The 20946-nt window shown below is 52.7% G+C and overlaps 3 protein-coding genes across 3 annotated transcripts; all 3 read left to right on the forward strand.

The window, feature by feature from the left end:
• Window positions 1–889: 889 nt before the first annotated feature.
• A1O9_02349 (uncharacterized protein) lies at window positions 890–3490 on the forward strand (the record flags this gene model as incomplete). Its single annotated transcript, XM_013407923.1, has 1 exon — window positions 890–3490. One exon carries the CDS (start codon window positions 890–892, stop codon window positions 3488–3490), a length of 2601 nt encoding a protein of 866 aa, XP_013263377.1.
• A 9504-nt stretch (window positions 3491–12994) lies between these two features.
• Window positions 12995–14377, forward strand: A1O9_02350 (uncharacterized protein; the record flags this gene model as incomplete). Its single annotated transcript, XM_013407924.1, has 1 exon — window positions 12995–14377. One exon carries the CDS (start codon window positions 12995–12997, stop codon window positions 14375–14377), a length of 1383 nt encoding a protein of 460 aa, XP_013263378.1.
• A 4211-nt stretch (window positions 14378–18588) lies between these two features.
• A1O9_02351 (uncharacterized protein) lies at window positions 18589–20631 on the forward strand (the record flags this gene model as incomplete). The annotated part of the gene is made up of 2 exons (XM_013407925.1): window positions 18589–19383; window positions 19483–20631. 2 exons carry the CDS (start codon window positions 18589–18591, stop codon window positions 20629–20631), a joined length of 1944 nt encoding a protein of 647 aa, XP_013263379.1.
• Between the last annotated feature and the right edge of the window lie 315 nt (window positions 20632–20946).

Consider the following 20946-nt stretch of genomic DNA (forward strand, 5'->3'; position numbering starts at 1 on the left):
GAGATATTCACTTTCAACCGTTGGCTACCGCCATTCTTATTTCTACTGTGGATGATCTGGGCTGGAGGAGGTGAAACTACGTCCAAGCATTTCTCTACAGCCGCAGGTCCATTTGCTCCGCCCTACTATCAAGGACCCTGTCCATATCACCGTCCTTGATGTACTTAGTATACTCGTGTATTTTCACGTTTGCATGATCCCCTCTTCTGGTAACGCGTCCAATTGGTAAACACTCCTCTCTAGGGCTGTCTCAAGATCCAGCCCTCTACTTCACCCCCAAAACCACGGGTCTATCTGGTATTACGGCATGCAAGACCATGTTGCCAAGACTGGACATATATCTGGCTGCCTTGGGGTAGGTCTCGTACTACAACATGGATATAGTCTTGCCGAACTTGTCAAACGGTCTACTGAAGCCGACTGGAAAACCTCCTGTAGAGAAAGCCAAACATGTATATTTACTGTACTCGGTATTCCTACTGCCAGAGCGGACCCTGGCCCATTGATCGACTGGTACCCGTCAACTTCGCTTCGTTTCGCTTCTGGATGAAAATGACGTCGGTGTCCCCTTTTCACTCCTAGAATGGGAGTTAGGTATCAAAACAACTTACGAGTAAATTTTTCGAATGTTTTTTTCCTCAGAGAAAGATCACTACTCCAGGGAGACAGGCCACCACAAAAATCGAACACAGAGAACAGAGGCAATCAGCAACTTGCAGGTGACGCTGAAAAACGGCAAGACGAATCCTCTTACCTTGTACCGCCTCCCAATCCAACCCATGCCTCCCTTCACGTCCCCCGTCTTCATCCCCGTCCGTGACTGCGCCCCTGATTCCGCACCACCATCACCGCTATCATCTATTCACCTTGACTCGGGACTGGGGCCATCATGAGCCTGCGCTCCAAGTCCCAATCCAACCATCAGTCCCAGTCTCACGCGAATACCACTGCCTCCTTACCAGCGTCGGCCTCAACTTCCACCTCCAAATTCGACTTCAATCTTCAAGGCCTTCCATACGGGGCCACAACGGCCTCCAAGCCTCCCGTCCGCCTGCTCAGTTCTTCCTCTGTACATCGAATCCCTGACCTGGACTCGGAAACACCCGACCACCCCTCCTACTCTCAAACAACGACAATTACTGGGGATAACGCGTCGACCTCATCCAATAACAGATACCGGTCTCACGCACCCGCACAGGATGGACACGTCCTCCGCACCAACACCGCCTCTTCAATTTCCGCCCGAGACTCTCAGACGAGTCTCCATACCACCAAATCTCCCACAATAAGTCTGCCGTCCGCCGCTGTCAGCATCCCTCACATTCGAGTCAATGAACCACCCATCCACAACCACAACGGGAGACGGCCAGCCTCAAAACTACCTGCGCAAGAGAACGGCCACAACGCACATGACACCCTCTTGGGCCCCACGGGAATTTCGTTGGATATCAATATTCCTATTGGTGGCTTCGCGGACGAACTCTCGACTGGTAGTATCGAGTTCTCAAAAAGAGGGAGCATGTTAATTGATGGGAGAAGGTTGAATCAATCTTACAAGAAATCCTCTCCGATACTTGCCCCCATCATGGACAACGAGAGAAAGGAAGACCCGGAAAAGCCCACGATGGCGCCCAACACCAGCCAGACTACAACTGCGATGCCTCCCCCAACTCCTCGATCTTTACACGAGAGGCCGCCTGCCAAGGTCCTTTCGGCAGATGAAGAAATGCTTTCGGAAAAAGTCCGTGGCTTCTATGCCGCAGGTACAGACGACCAGCACCCCTCCGAGTCCAGCACCAATCTCGCTGCCAAAATGGGTGCCCGGTGGCAGCAAACTCTGTCTACCGATTATCAAAGCATGAGCATTCCGTCTTTGTCGAGGGCCACGTCAACCACAGATATCAACGAAGATGTCGACAGCTCTCGTCACCCAAGCATGACTCCTTCCGCTTCAGCTCATACATCCTTGGCCCCCGACCGAGAAGAGCTCGAGCTGGCAGGCGGACTAGAAGATTGGAAGGATGTCGAATACGCTGATGTCGACCGCTATGGTTTCATCCTTGCACGAGCACCTACAGACCCCAATGATGGGGCAGACGACGGTAAGCCTCAGCAGCTTACTCGTGTTTCTACAAGTTTACAATTGGCTTCTGAAACCCCGCGACGGAAACTTACCCTTCGCCGAAGCCCTAGTAGTGCACATGCCTCCACGAAATCTGGATACAGCAAACACAGCGCACAGACTTCAGATCATACACCTCCGCGTCCCTCTACTTCACAAAGCGCCCATGCTCGTCTATCACAAGGACGAAAGAGTACATCATCTCGAATTCCCGTTCCTGGATCCAGGAACAGGCGCTTGATGGATTCCGCCATGGACATGCTAACACTTCCAAGCACCGCCCAGTCCGTCATCGAAAATGGCCATATTCATATCGATGATGCGCGGGCGCGGCGTAAGGAAATTGAACGGGAGGAGAAGTGGCGGAAAATGGCTCGCCCGGTCCTCCAAAGCAAGGATCCCAAAACGAGCTTACCCGTAGTTGGTGGTGGCAGTGGCTCGACCGGCGCATATACCTTCGATACTTCGTCTCCCAAGCTCATTGAACGAGCCTGGAAAGGCATCCCGGACAAGTGGAGGGCAGTTGCCTGGCATAGCTTCTTGACGACCTCTGCATCAAAGCACAAAGACTCCCTCCTAGATTCTGAGCTGATAGCGTTGTTTCACACCTACCAATCTCGTGGTTCTCCGGATGATGTACAGATTGATATTGACGTCCCACGCACGATCAATTCTCACATCATGTTTCGCCGGCGTTATCGAGGTGGCCAGCGCCTTCTGTTTCGGGTGTTGCATGCCATGTCTCTACACTTCGCTGAAACAGGATATGTTCAAGGCATGGCCGCATTAGCCGTCACATTGCTCGCATACTATGATGAAGAGATGAGTTTTGTCATGTTGGTCCGAATGTGGGAGCTGCGAGGCCTTGAGGCGCTCTACAAGCATGGGTTTGGCGGCTTGATGAGTGCATTAAATGACTTTGAGACACAGTGGCTCGGCAAAGGGGAGGTTGGAACGAAGCTAGACGATCTCAACATTGACCCTACAGCCTATGGTACACGTTGGTATCTCACTCTTTTCAATTACACCATCCCCTTCCCCGCTCAGCTGCGCGTATGGGATGTCTTTATGCTCCTCGGTGACGACACATCACCTCTTACCCGTCCATCTACCTCAAACCCACGAGCAGACCCAGATGATGGTGAGCACAGCTTCGGCACCACTCTCGACATCCTACACGCAACTTCTGCCGCATTAATCGACGGCATGCGAGATATCCTACTCAATTCAGACTTTGAAAATGGCATGAAGGTTCTCACCAGTTGGATACCCATCCAGGACCCGGATCTTCTCATGCGCATCGCCAGGGCGGAGTGGAAGATGCACCTCAAAAAGGCCGCACAGGGAAGCGGCGGCACTGGAGGTTAGAAACTTCATAATTGTACTGGGAAAGCGAAGCGACTCCTTTCCCGAGGACGGGGCACAAGGCGCCCTCCCGCCTCATCTTATTCTGACCTAGATAAACGTATCTACACCGGGGTTCGCCCGGCTTACACTCAAAGAGATATCCTCTATGTGTGTGCCTTGTATACCTACTGTGTAGTACGGAAATGAAGATTCTCCGTACGCATCATTAGCAGTATTATTAGCAGTATTAGTATAGTATTAGTAGTAATCATTAATCATTAATATCAGCATGACTATCATCGTCCCTCGCCTCAATAGTAACCTAGTAGGACGTAGGATACGGGAGGACGCTGGAGCCCAGTCGTTCGATCCTTGGTTGGTGGCCCTCTTGTACAAGAACGGCTATGATACGTAGATTGTTATTCTTCTTCTCTGGTCTTATTGTTTCCCAATGTCTCGAGTGAAATCAGAACAACCACAGATTCGCACATCCAATTAACTACCTCTCTTACACATTAGTAGTCTCACACGTCCTAACCCTCTCAACTACTACTCATCTAACCTTCTTCTCGAGACATCGAAACTCGACCAGAAGGACGCACGGCGCTCCATACCGCGAAATACTCGACTAATCGATCGTCGCTCCTTGGTAATGTCCACGCCTATATCGATAGTAGTGGAGACAATAGTCCTCTACACGTACAGGGTATGGTCCGTTTGGTCGGGGGGCTCACCAGGTATGTATGTCGTCGTAGACTACTATAAAGAACGAAGAAGAAGAAGAAGAGGAGGAGGAGGAGGAGGAGGAAGAGGGAGAAGGAAGGGGAGGCGGTGAGGACCAGGTCACTGACGAGAGCGCTCTGCTGGTGTAGTGCGCCTATCATGGCAGGCAAATCACGGACTCCTCGTCGACAGTCATGGTATCACGGAGCTGTTCAAGACGGACGGCTATCCCTTTGGGAGTCTCGTGTTTACCGTGTCCAGGAGCATGAAGACTTGACATGCACCCCTCGGACGGACTGACATGGCTCTGGCCGCGGCCAGGCAGCGCCATAGAACGCAGCAGGATGACTCTCAAACGAAAGGACGTCTTCTATCGATTGGGCTCAAGCACCTCTCAAGTTCCACGTCGGCACTCGCCTTGTTGTCCAGTACATGCAATGCCCTTCCCTCTGAGGTGAAGCATGCAGGACCAGGTCTCGGTAGTCAAACACCATCCATTGTTTCAATGAGGAAGATCCAACTCAATCGCATGGCGGATCTCCTCAAAGAGGAGATGCTGATGGACGGGGGGCGGCACTCTCGCTTGCTGCGTCCCGAAAGACCTCCAATGGTTGAGTGGCAGTGACTTCTTCCTTCCGCAGACCGTACACGGCAGAAGGGTCCTCCCTGCCATTCCCGTCGATCAGCCAATTTGGGTTCTGGGCCACCGAGTTGGAACACGCCATGCGAGCGACGATCGTGCCAAACTCTGGGAAAGGGGACGGGAAGGCGACGAGGAGCGGTTGTTCCCTCCTGCAACCGTCACCCCAACCCTTCTTTCTCTCGCTCTCTCGGAGCAAAATTCCAGGCATACAGGATTTCCAGGTCAACAGCGACTGGGATCCAGGATACTAGTACAGTACACTGCCGAATGGTTTCCCAATGGAAGAAGATTGACAACTAGCTGACATACATATGTCTCACCCTCCGTAGTTTCCACCGACCGACCGACCGGACTCGCCGGTCGAACAGTAGGAATAGAAGGAGGTAGATCAAAAGGATCGGCTCCCAAGCAGCACGTTTGTTACGTGATGATTGATCGCTCGAGCATCCCTGCACAACGTGGCTTATTCCTTGCCCCGCCCTGCCCATGGTTTTTGCCATGTCGTGTTGCGGTGAAGCGAAATAGGATCCGTGGTCTGTAGATCCCCAGGAATGGTCGGTTTCAAAGCCGGATGCACGAGTGGTTGGAGGGGAAGTGGGGGCGGGAGGGAAGCAAGCCTGTTGGTGGGCGGAGATTTCGATCTTTTATGAGGAGATGATGTGCAGAATGTGTCGACAGAGGGGGAGGCAATAGGGAAAATTAAATCGAGGGATTGACTTGTGGCCTGAAGCCCTGTGCAAAATTGTGGTTCGGCGTCTGGTTTGGTTGGGTAGCTGACAGTCTACTGAGCTACCCAGGTACGGAGGTACTCGTACTCGTGGGATGGGAGGGTTATGCCGCATCGCATCTCGTCGTTGTGTGTGATTGAGTGTGATTGTGAGTACTTGTGAGAACCTCCGGTTCCGAGATGGGACTCTCGGCGTTTCTATCTCGGATTGAGGCTTGGTCTCCACGATCCATTCAACTTTGTGTTGAGTTCAGCCGACCCTAGCCACGTTTGCCCGTTTCTGGGTCTGTTTCCGCTTCGGGCTGGTGCAGTTCCATCCAATAAGGCTCAGTGAAGATATCCTGCAACCAGAAGGACGGGGTCTCTGGCATTGGACTGGAAGGTTGGAAGATTGGAGTCGGTGGCTGAACCCTGCGGCGTGAAGGGAAATGAGGGGAGTTGGAACCTACAAGGCGGCCCACAGCAGATTGTGGCTTGCTCAGTGATTTGGAGGGTTCCTGGCTTGCACAAGGTTTTGTCATCGCAGTCCCTTAGCGACGGGTTATGGTTTTATTGTCTGGTGTGGATGTGCCCACGGGACTTGAACGTCACTGCTCTAGTCTCGTATCCATGTAGGAGTTTTGAGATTTGAAGAGAGGGGGGAGGAGATCGCGGGGTCGTCAACCGCTACATAGGCTCAGCTGGACGGGAAAATACTGACAATTCCATCCCCAGCACATATTAGGTCATTTGGGCGATTGCAGAAATCAGAATTTCTTGCAGCAGAGAGAGGGGTGGCCAGGTGAGAAGCGAACTCGTCTAACTAGACAAGGTTGGCCTGACAGGTCCTGTCTACTGGGATCATCATGAATGCAGCATCCTTTCAATTTGCTGCTGGTGTTTACACATTCTAGGTGCTATTCTCAGCATGAATGACGATCAAGGCCTTGTAAGCGAAGCATGATGGCCGCTGGTTGCACATCGCTTGGGTAAACAGCGGCTTGGTGTCATAGCGACAGTGCTTCAGACCTTCGGACATCATGGGCGTGCAGGCGCCATGCGGCCTGGAAACATGAGCAGGGACACAGGGGTAGGAAAGCAATGGTGTTGGCATTACCGTGGAAATTGAGATCGCTGTCACGCATCTTGATCGACAAATCGCTTGGAAATTCGCGTGTTGAGATCCTGGAAATCTCGTGGGCCGATTTGCCATGTTTGCACATGGTCAACGTGGTTGAAACCTGCTGATCAGCAAGATAGGGATGTGCTCGTAAACACGTACGCCACGTGTGTGCAATGAACGGCAATGAACGGCATCGGTGACCGAATACTACGGTAGTACTCTGGACTGGACTCTGGACTGGGCTCTTCTCATGGTCGAGTTGAGAGGCTGCCCACGGCGTCGTTGATGTGAGGCTTGGATGCAATGCAGTGGTCATTTGCATCATAAGTCTCGTAGACAAGGGCATACGTGTGGACCGAAAAAGTGTCACTTGCTGATCCCGAGCTGGTTGTGCGAGGCTTGTGATCGGCGACGGTTGGCGAGCAAGGAAGTCCCCTGTGGCTTGACACCTGACAACAGCCACACAACCGATTTGGTTTGGATTCTTTATTCCTTGGGGAGAACGAATCTTCGGAATACGAACGCGACGACCGGAGAATGACCTGAAAGGAGATAGGCGTGGTGGAAAGGGTTAGGTCAGGCTTCTCCTTGTTCCGCATACGATGCCATCTCCGACATCACGAGATGATAGTGTCGCTGGGCGAATTATGGGTACCTTGTCCTCCGTAGGGGTAATCCGTATAGATGTTTAGACTCTGGTGCGACTAGTCCGTATTCCTTGGTCGCATGGTAGCGGTAGCTGCTACGGGACGATCGATCTCTTACACACAACCATGGCGGTGGGAGCGGAAGCTACCAAGTACTATGACCGAGTAGGACCCTCCGTAGACGGCCATAGCTTTCCCGCAAGATTCCTAATGTACCCCTCGTTGCAGCACCAATGGTCGAAGGCGCTCCTTCGCTTGTGCCTGTGGGTAACGGGGCGCCTGAGATCGATCGAGATGCTTGGACGCTCATATCTGGCTGTGTCGCACATGTCGAATCAGAGAGAGATACATTCTCGCTTAGCGAAATTTTTCAATTAGAAAAGAACGATCTACAACGCCCGCGGCATGGAAACTAAACCAGATGCAGATCCAATTAGAGTGGAATAGGCCACAGCAGCGCAAGCAGCTCGAACACGGCATGCTGCACAGGACGTAGGAATGACGCCACAGGAAGCATTGGCTCCAATTGTGTCTGGCGGTCAGTTTCAAAATCTGCTCGCGTTTGTTCGTAGACCATGCCAGTCTCGGTGTGAACAGGGTTGGCCTTGCAGCCGACGGCCGGGGTATGCGTTGGGTTCATGGGTAGAGGCAAGGGTTGCTGCAAGTTGACGTTGTTTGGCAGACTTCTCAACTCAAATCAGAACGACCCAAAGGACCAAGCCTCCAAAAGAGTAAACAGTCACTCCACAGACCTCCCGTTCTGGATAAGGCGTGGTCCCTTTCCAGTCTCAGCAGCTACTGCAAGCAGCACTAGGACCTCGTGCCCTGATGTAGATTGCAAGGCATCGTCAAGAGGGACGAAGGCGTGTTCTCTGATTTGATTGGAAAGGCCATCTAGAAATCGGGAATGTCGGCTGGCCTATACGAGCCAACTTCTTGGGCTTCTGCAGTCATTTCAGAGTCTCCTTATGGCCATTTCCAGCTCGGTCAGCGATCCATTCTGCCGTTTCCCGAACTGCTCCTTTCGGAGAATTCCTGAAGCGGGTTGCCGCTGCAGGGAATCAGAATACGCACTAGGAAAGTGGCCCACACTGCTTTTTCCTCAAGCTCGCCTGATGTCCAAGGGCCATTTCCCACGTTCTGTAAAATCAGATGGAGAGCTTTAGGAGCTGATCAAGATCCCGAGGGAAGCCCGTGGCGTTGTAACAAGTGAATAGCATAGCTTGCTCCTCTTTTAAACAAGCCACATACAAGGACGGAGTAAGGCCAGAAATTGGGAAGGAACCGAGGTGTGTCCTGGACTCCCTGGGTACGAGTACATACTCCATGGTACAGAGTAGGGCACATAAACAAAGCTTGGACCTCTCAGCAGAGAACCCATTTAGCAGTGCCCCGTACTAGCAAGGAAAAGGGCGACGAGGGAGAACGATTTCATCCAGGATTCTCTCGGTTATGCCCCTGGGTACATGGCAATTTCTGCAAGTGTTTCAGGAAGGGTGGTCGTGTGTGTCGTTCTAACTCAGCTGAAAGATCTTCATGGCTATCCACGTAGCTCAGAATTAGGGCGAGCAATGAGAGATGCAGACACTCCAGAACCGAGCATAATGATCTGCTTGTGATCGAAAATGAGTGTGGTACATCTGTTGGGGTGTCAAGATCCCAACTCTCATCCCTGTGTGCTCGGTACTGCCAGAGAGAAAGCTTCCCTGAAGACGAGAGAATAACCTGGTGCTCATTGTTCACTCTTGGATTGATCTAGATTGATAGAGAAGACTCGCCATCGGTCTAGGCCTTTGGTTGAAAGCATTGAAAGGAGGGCTGGCCCGGTCGGCTGCCGTTGGTGTCAGGATGGATACCAAAGTTGACGAATTTTCTGCCGCTCCTACGAAAACAGAGTTTGGCGGAGTCCCTGGAATAGTTGACTACGGGTAAGTGAACAGGGAGCTACTGAGTTCTGTGCACCGAGAGCGCTTAATCTCCCTCCAGGTGCCGTTGGCACTGGACGGAGTTATGCGAGAAGGCAGTTAGCGAGACACTGGCTAGTCAGTCGTATTGGCGTATCTAGGTTGCCTCACTGCCAGAGATGTGACAATACGAACCAAGGGTAGCCTGGAGGCTAGGTTTTTGTGCCAACCAAGTCTGGATATATCGTATAACTATGGTTCCCTGTCGTTGTTGGCCGAGTGATATGCATGCAATTAGAGGAAAGTTGGGAAAGCACTCAATTCCCATGCACCGGTTGAATTGGAGGAAAAAGAATAATGATGGCAATGATGGCAACGACGGCGGCGATGATGATGATGATGACGACGATGGGCAGCGATGGCCATTACTGCGAAAGGGAAAGATCGACTGATGGTGGGGCGGTCAGGTCACAACGGCCCAAGAGCTTGTGGCCTCCCTGCGTCATATGTTTTGGAGCCATGTGAGCGTGCGTGCCATGAGCTACTTGGCCATGTGCAGTGCGGCAGTGCCACTGCAGCGGGCAAAACGTGTGAACCGACAGGGGTCAGATGGGCGCACCTCGGCGTCTGAGCGATCCCTCAGAACAACCGGGACGAGGTCCTGGGCGTGGGTCTAGCACCTAATCAGCCTGTTGAGCTAGATGATCATCACCCTGACAGGCATGATGGACGCAGAACGTGCCATTTTGGGCGATCTCATGCAGCGGTCTAGGGGAGCTTGCGCCCCGAATGGCTCGTTGTTTACTTAGGGCAGGAGGCTACAGGCCCCTGGACCCCAAACGACGGGGATGCGGACGGTGCCCGGGGACTTTTCAGAGACGGACACGAGATTCCCTGCGATCTCAAATGCCTGTCGTCCGTGTCAGTTGACGCCACAACAACAATCGGCATCGAGGAGCATGGATCCTCTCGAGGCTCATCAGCGTCAGGTTGTGCTGAACCTACCGAGGACTGCTACTGCTGACTAGGTGGGCGTCTAGGATGGCATTTGGATCAAGGAGCATGGAAAACCCACGTTCAGATGTACTTGCCGAATTGGATAGCCGCTGAAAGACGATGGTGCCGTGAACCGAGATAGATCTCAACGGCAGAAGCCTTCTCGAACGAGAAGCTCACGCTTGAGACCAGGAGCATGGAACTACGAGTAAGAGGCTAGGAGTGACGGCCGTTACAGCTCCCAGCCCGTCAATATGCCAGCGGTAAGCTGCGCAGCAAGCTTCCAAGAGGAAGTCTTGAGTGGTCGGTAAGGAAGGCGAGTGGCAGCAGAGGCCCCAGAAGCAGCCCAACCTTCACCAGCCTAGGTGGAAGGGACACAAGCTAACTGACGCCAGCTGCTTCACCAACAAGTTAACTTGCGAGGTCTGCCGATGGCTAGAGGGCTCTGGCAAGTTACGACTTACGAATACTGAACTTACGAGGTACCTCGTACCGGCATCGTAAACCCACCACCAGCCACTTGGGTAGGTGTGATGCATGGCAAAACTCTGGCTCCACGAATCTAGCAGCATCACGTCACGCCCGCCTTTTTGCCTAGGATAGGATTAGTGCTGGGGCTTCCTGTTGCGGTTCTGGGCTGCGAGGTTTAGTTAGAGCCGTGTGCTGCCCCCCTTCCCCCCCCCAAAAAGGCCCCTCACCCCTACCCCCTCTCTAAGCCTAGGGCCATACATAGGTACGGAGTACCTCGTGCCACTGGGTTCGCGAGCTCTGGTCCTGGTCGGCCTGGTCAGTCCTGAGTCTCGAGTCCTGACTCCTGCCTCGGGGTGTGTCTAACCCGGTCCGTTTTGAGCTGGTGTATTCGTTTGTTCGCTGTCTTTACAACCCAAGTGTGCCAATTCCACTGGTCATTCGCGGTCAGCGTCCGCCCATCTTCCAACCGCAATTCCATGTGTATACCGTGTTTCTCCAGACCAGTACGAGGGACTGCTTGGTCCTAGCAACGGTGTTTGGTAGTGTGGCCTCGTAAAGGCCATTCATTGACCAGCTACCCAGCGCAAACTGCCGCTGCCTTTGCCTGAGCCTGAGCCACTCACTCAATCTTGCCCTTGCCCGCCGTGCTCCGTACCCCGTACGAGTACTCGTAGTGCTTTCCTGACTGCCCCGTGCTAATTTGCTAAGCTCTTTCTCGCTTCCTTTGTTGACCAGGAAGCTGAGCCACGCAGCATCACATCAGTCATCACCCACTTACCGCGGCGTCCAGCGGCGCCCATGGGTTCATCTCCATCGCCCTCGCTTATCCTTTCTGGTCTTCTTCTCGCCTTGGAAAGACCAGGGTTTCTTGTTCCTCTCCCTCCGATGCATTCCCTGTTGAGTCTGCTCTCACGGACCGTCCTCTTCTGTAAGCCCCCCATCTCCCTCCAGGGCTCTGCACCAACTAGGAAAACATACTCACGCCGTCACGCCAGTTGAGCTCCCTTGCCTCGACCACCTTGGTAGTTGATAATACTGCTTACAGGCTCACCAGGATCCATTCCATTCGTGGTCCCTGCTCCTGCTACCAAGTTTAATGCTGGGCTTAATGCTAGGTATCTCCTCCTTCGTCCTTGGTCTTGTTCCACTTCTGTGTGTGTCATCTAATCCAGTTCTTCTGCTGCCATCGCTGCCTCGCTCATTGCTGCACTTCCTCTCTCGGCTACCATCCTGCACCTTTCTTCCTATCCCATCCCTGGCCACTGGGCAGATACGACATACTGGATACTCCGCCTTACGGACCCAGGCCGACTCAATAACAGCCCTAGTGCACTACATCCAACGGAGTTCACATCTTAGACCATTCCCAACACATCCCAGTGCCGTCGTCTTGCATTGCCAGTATTGCTGCTTCCGCCCATGCCCACGTACGGTACGACGCACTATCTCACTTTCGACCTGGCTGCTATTGGAGCCACCCTGCCTGCTTTTCCTTTCCATTTCCATTTCCATTTCCATTTCCACTTCCAGTTCTAGTTCTAGTTCGATTTCGATCAAGAGTTCCCCCTGCCCGGCCTAAATGGGCTTTTCTTGAATTAAATCACACAAGGACGCCGTCCATTCAATCTTCCATCGTGGATCCTTTCTAGGACCAGCTATCCTTCCTCTCTCAGCACACACATCAGTCCTTACCAGAAGAACCAAGGCTCCTGGAGAAACGTCCATTGTCGTTAAAGAGGCCCGCGTCTACCAAGTACCGGCTCCAGACTGCCTGAAGTGGAGCAACCCTTCACCTCCAACAATCAGATGAAACCTACCGTCTCAACACAGACGTAACCCGGGTCCATCCACGTTTTGATCGACATTCACCAACTTGCAATTAGCCTGGACCGTCAACCATCAATTCTACCAGCTGTGGACAAGCCTTCCATACCACGGACCCTGGATTGGAGATCTAAGAAAGCCACATTTGCAACCCTGCCCAAAAGCCTGGCCCACGCTTCTTTGACATACCCATAACTACCCACCATCCCCATTGTGCTACTCTCCTCCGACCAGCTTGGTCTAGCATATTCGAATTGTCAAGTCTAGTCTATTTCGCCATCATCGACCCAGCGTAACTGACAGCTTCCTTAATTACCCATCTTCCACCACCTGGTATACAAGCGTTACCATCGCAATCTGTCCGGCGAGGACAGAACTCTCAGCACAGGCTCAGGCACAGGCATAGGCACCATCACCACTACCACCTCTTGCATGTCCACGAACATACCAGGGCGTTGCTCCAATCAACCGATTGACGAACCGCACCCATGTTACTAGCACTCTCTCAACCAAACCATATGCAGAACGATATAAGGTCGCCTCATGACTACCCGACCTATCAGAAGGCCACCCCATCTAGATATTCACCTCCAGAGTCTCCTCGCAACCTGCCCTCTTTCTTTGAGGACAGGGATCCTAAGATGAATAACTCCCATCGAGGACTGCCTCTGCCAGCTGCCCTCAGTCTGCCACCTCCAGATCGTGGCCATTCTGCTGCCCCTCCTCCTTTGGGCCATCTCCCCGCTCCTCCTTCGCAATGGGCGGGCCAGGATGACTCGATGCGAAGTTGGCTTCATGCAAAGGCAGAGGAGGACCGCCGAAAGCAAGAGGAGGAAAAGACCCGCCAGGAGGGTTTGCGCCTCGACCAGAGGCGGATCGAGCAGACTATGCTACGGGAATCGCTACAAGGCGGCATTCCTCCGCCCATGGTGCCTTTGATCTTTGCTGGTATCGGCGGAGGCAACCTTCCGTCTCACACACTGGAATGGGCTCAACAGTATCTTGCTACACTCAGCATCCAGAATCAACAGCAGCAGCAACAGATACAGGCCCAGCAACAACAGCTTCAGCACCAAATTCAACAACAGGCTCAACCGCAAATGTCCCCTGATGTTCACCGAGATAGTCGAATGATTCCACCTAATCCATATGGAGGCCCGCAACAGCTCCCACCAACACAACCGGTCCCTTCCTCAGTTACATCGCAGCCCACACAGCCTTCCAATCTCGGGCGAAACTCGATCTCAGGACCCCCGCCATCTACACTGTCACGGCTGAACACGACAGAATTCATCCCGAACTCGACGCCAGGGCAGAACCGACAGCCACTACATCCTCTACAGAATTCGCAAGCCGCTTCCACCGAGGGATCATCTGGGCCAGGATTGTTCTTCCACCATTGGACCCCACCAACCGCATCATCGGGAGGGAACCAGCCTCCGACACCATCTAGCAAGAGTGCTCAAGGTTCGCCCTACTCTCAGACTGCGGCCTCACACTTAAGGTCGGACTATCAAAACTCGCCCAAGAAGCGGAAAGTGGCAGGTGGTCAAGCAGTGGCTACGGCGCCAACATCCCAGCCGTCTGATCCATCACAACCCTATTCATCTCGGTCATCTCGAGAGCGGGAGTTGTCGCCAGGGCAGCGAAACCAACCCAGGCGGCATTCACGTCAGAGCAGTGATGAGTCGGCTCGCAACCACGAGATCGGTGGACGTACGATTGCTCGACCGAGCAGTCGGCAGCAGCGCAGGGATGAGTTCAGTGGCGTGGCGCACGACCCAAGAAGGCAATTAACTGGGTCATCGACCAATTCATTGAGCGACGACAATCCTGTTCGGTATGAGGGCTTTAAATCTGAAACGCGGTAACCGTGCCACCAGGCTGGTCCGGAAATGAAGCGCGACCGATGTGGTAGGAAAGTGCTAGCCGAGGGTGGGGCCTTTGCTTCCTTGCTGAAATCCTTTGGTTGGTTTGTGGCATCCAGGCGGGCGTACGAAATGCATGTCATCTCAAGTCTCGGCTGGGCTGGGTTGGCGCTGGCGAAGAGACCGGTCTACTCGTAATGCTAGGGCACAATGACATGATGGTCCCCATTATTATCTTTCATTGGGTACTTCGTACGGGCAAGGCGGGCAACACCTGAAACGTTTACAGAGACAGCAACCGTCGAGGAAGGCGAGTTGCCGGTCAACATCATTCCACGCCACGCCACGTCATGAAATTTTGATTCCAATGCTCCATATTTTGTGATTGTTCTGGATTGCTGAGATGAGATGAAGACAGATACAGATCAAGTTGAGTTTCCCAATGTCGCTTACAGAATACCGCTGGGGATGGTTGTGGATCACGCGCAAATCTAGTGGGAAGAGGGTGCAAGAGATCCAGATGTACCATAACCAAACTGGGAAAGGACGGTATGACCGGCGTTACGGAGCGCCGCAAGATGGGGAAAGAAATGATTTCGGATCAGGCATTTTGAGATACAAGATTGTCGATGGGACCTACATAAGCGAGAGTAGGCGACATGGTCGAGGATCGTGGGCATGTGGGCTTCAGATCAGGGCGTGCCTTTTTCCGGAAGTTGCGCCAGAAACCAAAACCCGCGCCAGAACCTGAAACATGAAGACCATGTCCACACGGTTGCGGTGGAAATTGGGATGGAAAGGGCAGTTGGGTAAGCAGACCACAACAACGCCACACATGGAACCAGGACCGGGGCCGCACACAGAGGCACACACGCACAGACAAGGCCAGCCGAAGAAGATGAAACATGGCGCGGAAGGGCACTGACAATTCCTGAAAGGTGGGAGAAGTGAACGAAGTTGTGATTGTGCGTGCCGGGCCGCAGATTGCCCAACGGCTAAGTTCAAGCCCCAAGCCTGATGGTGGAGATGTGGCGGAGCACAACAATTAGAAGCATGCGAGCCCCCTCGTCCCTCCGTGCAGGTAGTCCAAGTCCATTTCCTGTGCAATTTAGCCGACGGGTACGAGTACGGAGATAGATCTGATGATAGAAAAGAAAAACACAGTACGGAGTATTTTCTACTCTTATGCCTGTTCTGGGGACGGTGATGCACCTTCCTGCTTGGCATTGCTTGGCACTGTTGCGTGCGCACCTGGCATAGCTACGTACTCGTAGACTTTCTCTAGAGCACTCACTTGCTGGCATACATAGGAAAATGATCAATTGACACAACTCCCTTGCTCCTTAAAACTGGACGATTAGGATTTCAAAAGTCGTTGTTGACGGAGGACCGCATACTCCACAACGGAGCTCAAGCCACACTTCGCAGGGTGAAACACAAGTGGCCGAGGCTTCTGTTTGAAGCTCGGGCTGCTGCTTGGGTGCCCGTTTTCCAAAAGCGCAATGTTGTGAAACACGCTCATTTCGCGTTTCATGGTGACCCACACGGCACGTGGGGTGGCACGGGGCACGGATCATGTGATGTCGCGGTGTTGGTACCGCTTAGGCGCGAGTAGCCCGCCTTCGGGCCCGTCACTGCGACATGCAGAGTCCAAGGCACCAAGTACGTACTTTTTGCACGTCCGTAACTCGTCCTCCGTCCTTTCCTTGTGAACTCCAAGCCCCCACCTTCCGTCGTGTAGCCCGCCGTCCTGCGCGCCTCGCACCTTGTACACAGATATTTACCAGGAATCCATCTAGTGACGACGAGAGTCGCATCGCTTTCAACCCACCTCTACGGATCTCTCTGAATTTCTCTAGAATACTTCTCCGGCGACTGTCAAACGAGTAATATCAGACTTATCCCTCTTAGCCAGGATTGCTACATCCTCCATGGAAATCTTGGGCTGAAAACGGGGGTCCAAGTCGGTTTGCCCGAGCTGAACCTCTTTGTCCGAAGATCGCCGGCACGAGGGACGGAGTATCCTCCTCGAATTCATCTCCTTGTTGTGGTTCGCCCTCGTTGGCCAATGTCGTCTTCACTTCCCCTTCGTACCCTCCTCACCAAATGCCAAAGCAATTCTGCTGGATACCTTCCAGATTGCAGACCACGCGCTCTTCTCCATACGGCTTCCGGCACGACTGGAATTTGGTCCCAGACATTGGGTCTTCTGAGATCATGAGATGCTGTCGTAAAAAGGACCAATCTAATGGGCTACGAGTCAGCCACTCCCATCTCCAGCTCTGTTACTGTAACCCCGGAGCGTACACAAGTTCTGTAGAACTTTCCCGAGCTGCAAATCTAGGAGGTGCTCTTGGACCAATTCGTCCCTGTACCCATGAAACATCATATCCCGCCTGGGACAACATTTTTGACAACGGTCCCTGACACCGATATGACATCCGCAGAGAAGGAATAGCGTTATTGAAAGTCTTGGTGCTCCTCCCTGTGCAGGTGGTGCTCTAGCCTCTCATTGGTACTCATATTTCTGTTGGGCTTCCTAGGACCCATCATCTATGAACACTTCGTCTTCGATGTAAGTTTAACACAAGTCTCGATCGGCACTTCACACCCGAGCACGTGGCGGACTGTATCGGATCTTTCTTCACCTTGGAGAGACATTTGGAAATCGCAGAGACGCCAGCGAATCCTCTAACTTTCTCCTGGAATGTGTTCAATTCAATGGAACAGACACCCACATTCACACATCCACTACTGCGAATCGATGACGTCCTCAAACGCTGCCCTACGGCCAATATCCTTGTTAACTAGGCAGCTTGTGGGAGTCGACTTCCGCAAGAACGACGGCACACTACCTCCCATTACATTAACGCATCATCCCTGGTATTCATCCGCTGGCTGAGCATACTGGCGTGGCTGGCGTATATGTATTGTTGGAGCGTCATGTACGAGTAGGTGCACTGCCCCACTTTTTTGTCACATATGTCTGCGCTCACTGTGAGATTGTGACTCTCATCTTCCTCCAACCTATCCACCTCAATGATAGGAGCATTGAACGCCGATACTGGCTTAAACAAGATTTTCCCGTGATTTTAGGAGAATTCCACCAACTTCGATATTTATGCGCCAAGAGATACCCACGACACCAAAAGTCTTATACTTGATCGCAGCGGCCGATCTGATGTTGAAAAGGGCAACATGAAAATGACCGCTGTCTGAATTGTAAGCTCTATTATCCCGCCCAGCAGTCTTCGGAAGAATGGATATTCAGTCAAGCGTCGTTCATTCTACAGAGCGTTATGGGGGAGCCGGCCCAGGATCACGCTGAAGGGCATGTCCTGCCTAGCAATGCTTTCTCCTACTTTTCTACTGACCAATGACACTGGCCTGGTGAGGCGCCGTTAGAAGGTTGCTGAGATCACTAACTTCCGCCTGGGTCGTCTTGATTAACGACATTTGTTCAAAAAGGATCCAGTGCACTTTATCAGGCTGTTACATCTCAAAGTCCTGTCAACGTGCGATTAGCTTAGCGATCGGCAAAGGCTTGTTCAATATTGCAGTCCCTATCTACGAGGCAGCCTATCTTGTCCCACCGTGTGCACCGTTTAAGGTCCCTCACTGTCTCGGCTTGCCCATCCCCGGCGCTACCGGCGACTAGTCATCGGATACGACCCGCTAAACCCCACTCTTTGACACATTGAGCGTGGTTGCCGTACCTAGTGCCCCGTCTCAATGTCTCCCAACCTCAGATCACCAGATTCACTCCTCCGCTCGAAACCTCACCCAAGGCACCATGTTATACTCCGTAGTGCACGAGAACTATCCAAGGATCTGAACCGCAACTGTCTACCACACATGCTGACCCCATTGCTAGTTTTATGAGGACCAGGGATGGAGAGGCATGAATCAAAGAAGATATTTACCCGCTCTAAAAGTGTGTCGAGACCGACTTGAATTGTTCCCTGCTAACCTGAGCCCTCTGCAGCTGGATGCTTGCGTTGCAGGGAGAAGGTAGGCTCTTATCTGTGTCAGTCTCCGAGTCTGACTGATCCAACGTCTAGCGACTCAAATGTGACGAAACCAAACCGAGCTGCTTGCAATGCCAGAAACGCAATGTGCCATGTCCTGAATACCAGCAGGGTCTCCGATGGTCAGATAAATATGAAGTATACAGTGCCTCTCCCCGGATTAACGTACGAGATGGAGCGCTAGAGATGGCATTTCACACTTCTCCTCCTGCTAACGTTGCCGCCGAAGGACAGCCTCGAAGAAGGCCAAGATCTCCTCGGCGCGCCGACAGCGTGTTTTACAGCTCGGCCACTCCCAGCCAGACGGAGTCGTCTGGTGCTGCGCGTCCACTGGATGGTAGATCTTCCACTTCCGATGTCGGTACGTGGGAAAGCTCTAGGACCGACGATGAAACCATCGGCAATGTATGGGATAGTCGCTCCACAGCGCCATATGGTGTACCTGAATCTGAAAGGTCCTCAGTGCCACGGATTCCTTCCTCCCCGGCCTTTAGCTTCGCAGCGAAGGCTGACGCGCCGGCTCTGGCGGAAATACCAAAAACTGAAGACAATGAGACGGCCCCACAGGCACGGCAGACACATGTTTCCCAGCCCCAGTATCCCCTGCCGGTCGAAGCTAACGCGGAATTCTCTGACTTGCTGAAGTTCTACTTTTATAATCTTTGTCGCAAAAACTCCGTTTTCGACGGACCGGCTAATCCATTTCGCTACATGATCATCCAATGGCTCACGGACTCGCCATTAATCCTCAACTGCGTACTGAGCATGTCCGCCAGAGCATTGGTTGGACATCGTCCAGACATCTTGCCCAAAGCTGTTCGACATCACACCGTCGCCGTTGGCTATTTGACCGAGATTCTGACGAAGCTCACCCACCAAACTCCCTCGGATCCTGTAGACCCGTCAATTCCGGCTGGAGAAGATTCAGCACATCAGATCAAGCAGGCGGTTCTGGCCTCAATACTGCTAGGCATATCTTCTGTTAGTTCCAGTCTTTCTCTCAATCTGGGGGCCATTCTTGAGATCATTTATCATCCCCGCCATTAATTTCAGATGGAAGTGTTTCTGACCATTATCTAGTCGTGGCTCGACGCATCCGATCTAGGGGTCCAGCATCTTCTCGGTGCTCGTAAACTACTGTCACAGTGGCAAACAATGGGCACCACCGAGGCCAACCGAAACCACTGGGTTCCATCAATTGCCATGCAAGACCCCGAGAAAAGCTTTATTATTGGCGCCCTGGCGTATTGGGAGGCTTTGATAGCCTTCGTCATCGATCAGCCTTTGAATGCCGTTGATTATCTTGAACAGTTCTGCGACCAAAGCAGTCTAGAGATGATATATCTCAATGGATGGACTGGGATATGCACTCCACTATTTGTATACCTAGCTAAAGTGGCTATTCTCGTGCGCCAAAAGAGACAATGTTCTAAGATGGCGAACATGGGATGGAATTCCAGCCTCGAAAATGTGCGCTCGAAGCTTCTCGGCACTGCCATCGAGCTGGAGCGTCTCATCGTTGCCTACAACCTGCCTCCCAGGTCAAAGCTCTTTGAGACGGGAGATCCGCTGGTATCATTGAGCCAGTTGGAGGCGCTGGCGCACTGTTATCAGCTAACCTCCTTGTTGGAGCTCTACAGATCCTTCCCAGAGATCCTAACGCAGAAGACCTACACTTACTGCTCAGCAGGCTCCGTCTCCGGCTCCATCTGGGCTGCTGCCGCTGATTCCTCGCCCACAATCGGGGGCATGCAACCTCTTACTCAACTGCTCGTTCAGGGCACCGAGCACTCAAGCAGAAGCCTCCTCTTCAACATGGCAACCACCGTGATCGGAATGATGGAAGGCGTCCCCGAAGGCTCGGGCCTGAGCTACATCCACACCTTGGGCATGATAATCTGCGGGAGCACGCTGAGCGCCCTTCCGGAACACACCTGTCTGGCCGTCAAAGAGCAAGGCCCGCAGGGCCTCCTCATGTCCATCGCCATGGACCGTGCGAATGTGGTCAAGACCCGAGACGCCGTGCTCAAGCGTCTGCGAGCTAATGCCAAGGCAGCCGGTATGGACTCGTTTTGTCAAGTGGAAGTGTTGCTGAAGGAGGTCTGGGGCAGGCTCGATGCGATATCTGACCAGTTGCATCCTGTGGTGGGCGATGACGCGGAAAAGATGGAGCAGGTCCATTGGCTCGATGTCATGATTGAGTGTCGGCTTGAGTCTGTGTATGGATGAATTGGCTTTTAGGGAAAGGAAAAACAAAACTCACTTAGGATTCGCATGCTTTTGCTTTATCCCAGTACTGCCCGGGATGATATCTCGGTGGTGGGTGAAGCCACGGTTCGTGTCCACGACACGCGTCCAAGTCCATACGGGACAAATATAATGGTCCAGCAAGGCTGCGCTGGTCCAAGGCAGCTCTTTCGCCTTTACGATCTGAGTTCTCTGCTGCGCGCCTTGAATCTCTGCTGGACAATGGATTCTGACGTCTAAACTTGACAGTGAAGTTTCCAAATTATTTTTCATTGACTCAGCTTCTAGAGTCATTCC

Source organism: Exophiala aquamarina (assembly GCF_000709125.1).
Source record: "Exophiala aquamarina CBS 119918 chromosome Unknown aczIA-supercont1.2, whole genome shotgun sequence".
Taxonomy (NCBI): Eukaryota; Fungi; Ascomycota; class Eurotiomycetes; order Chaetothyriales; family Herpotrichiellaceae; genus Exophiala; species Exophiala aquamarina.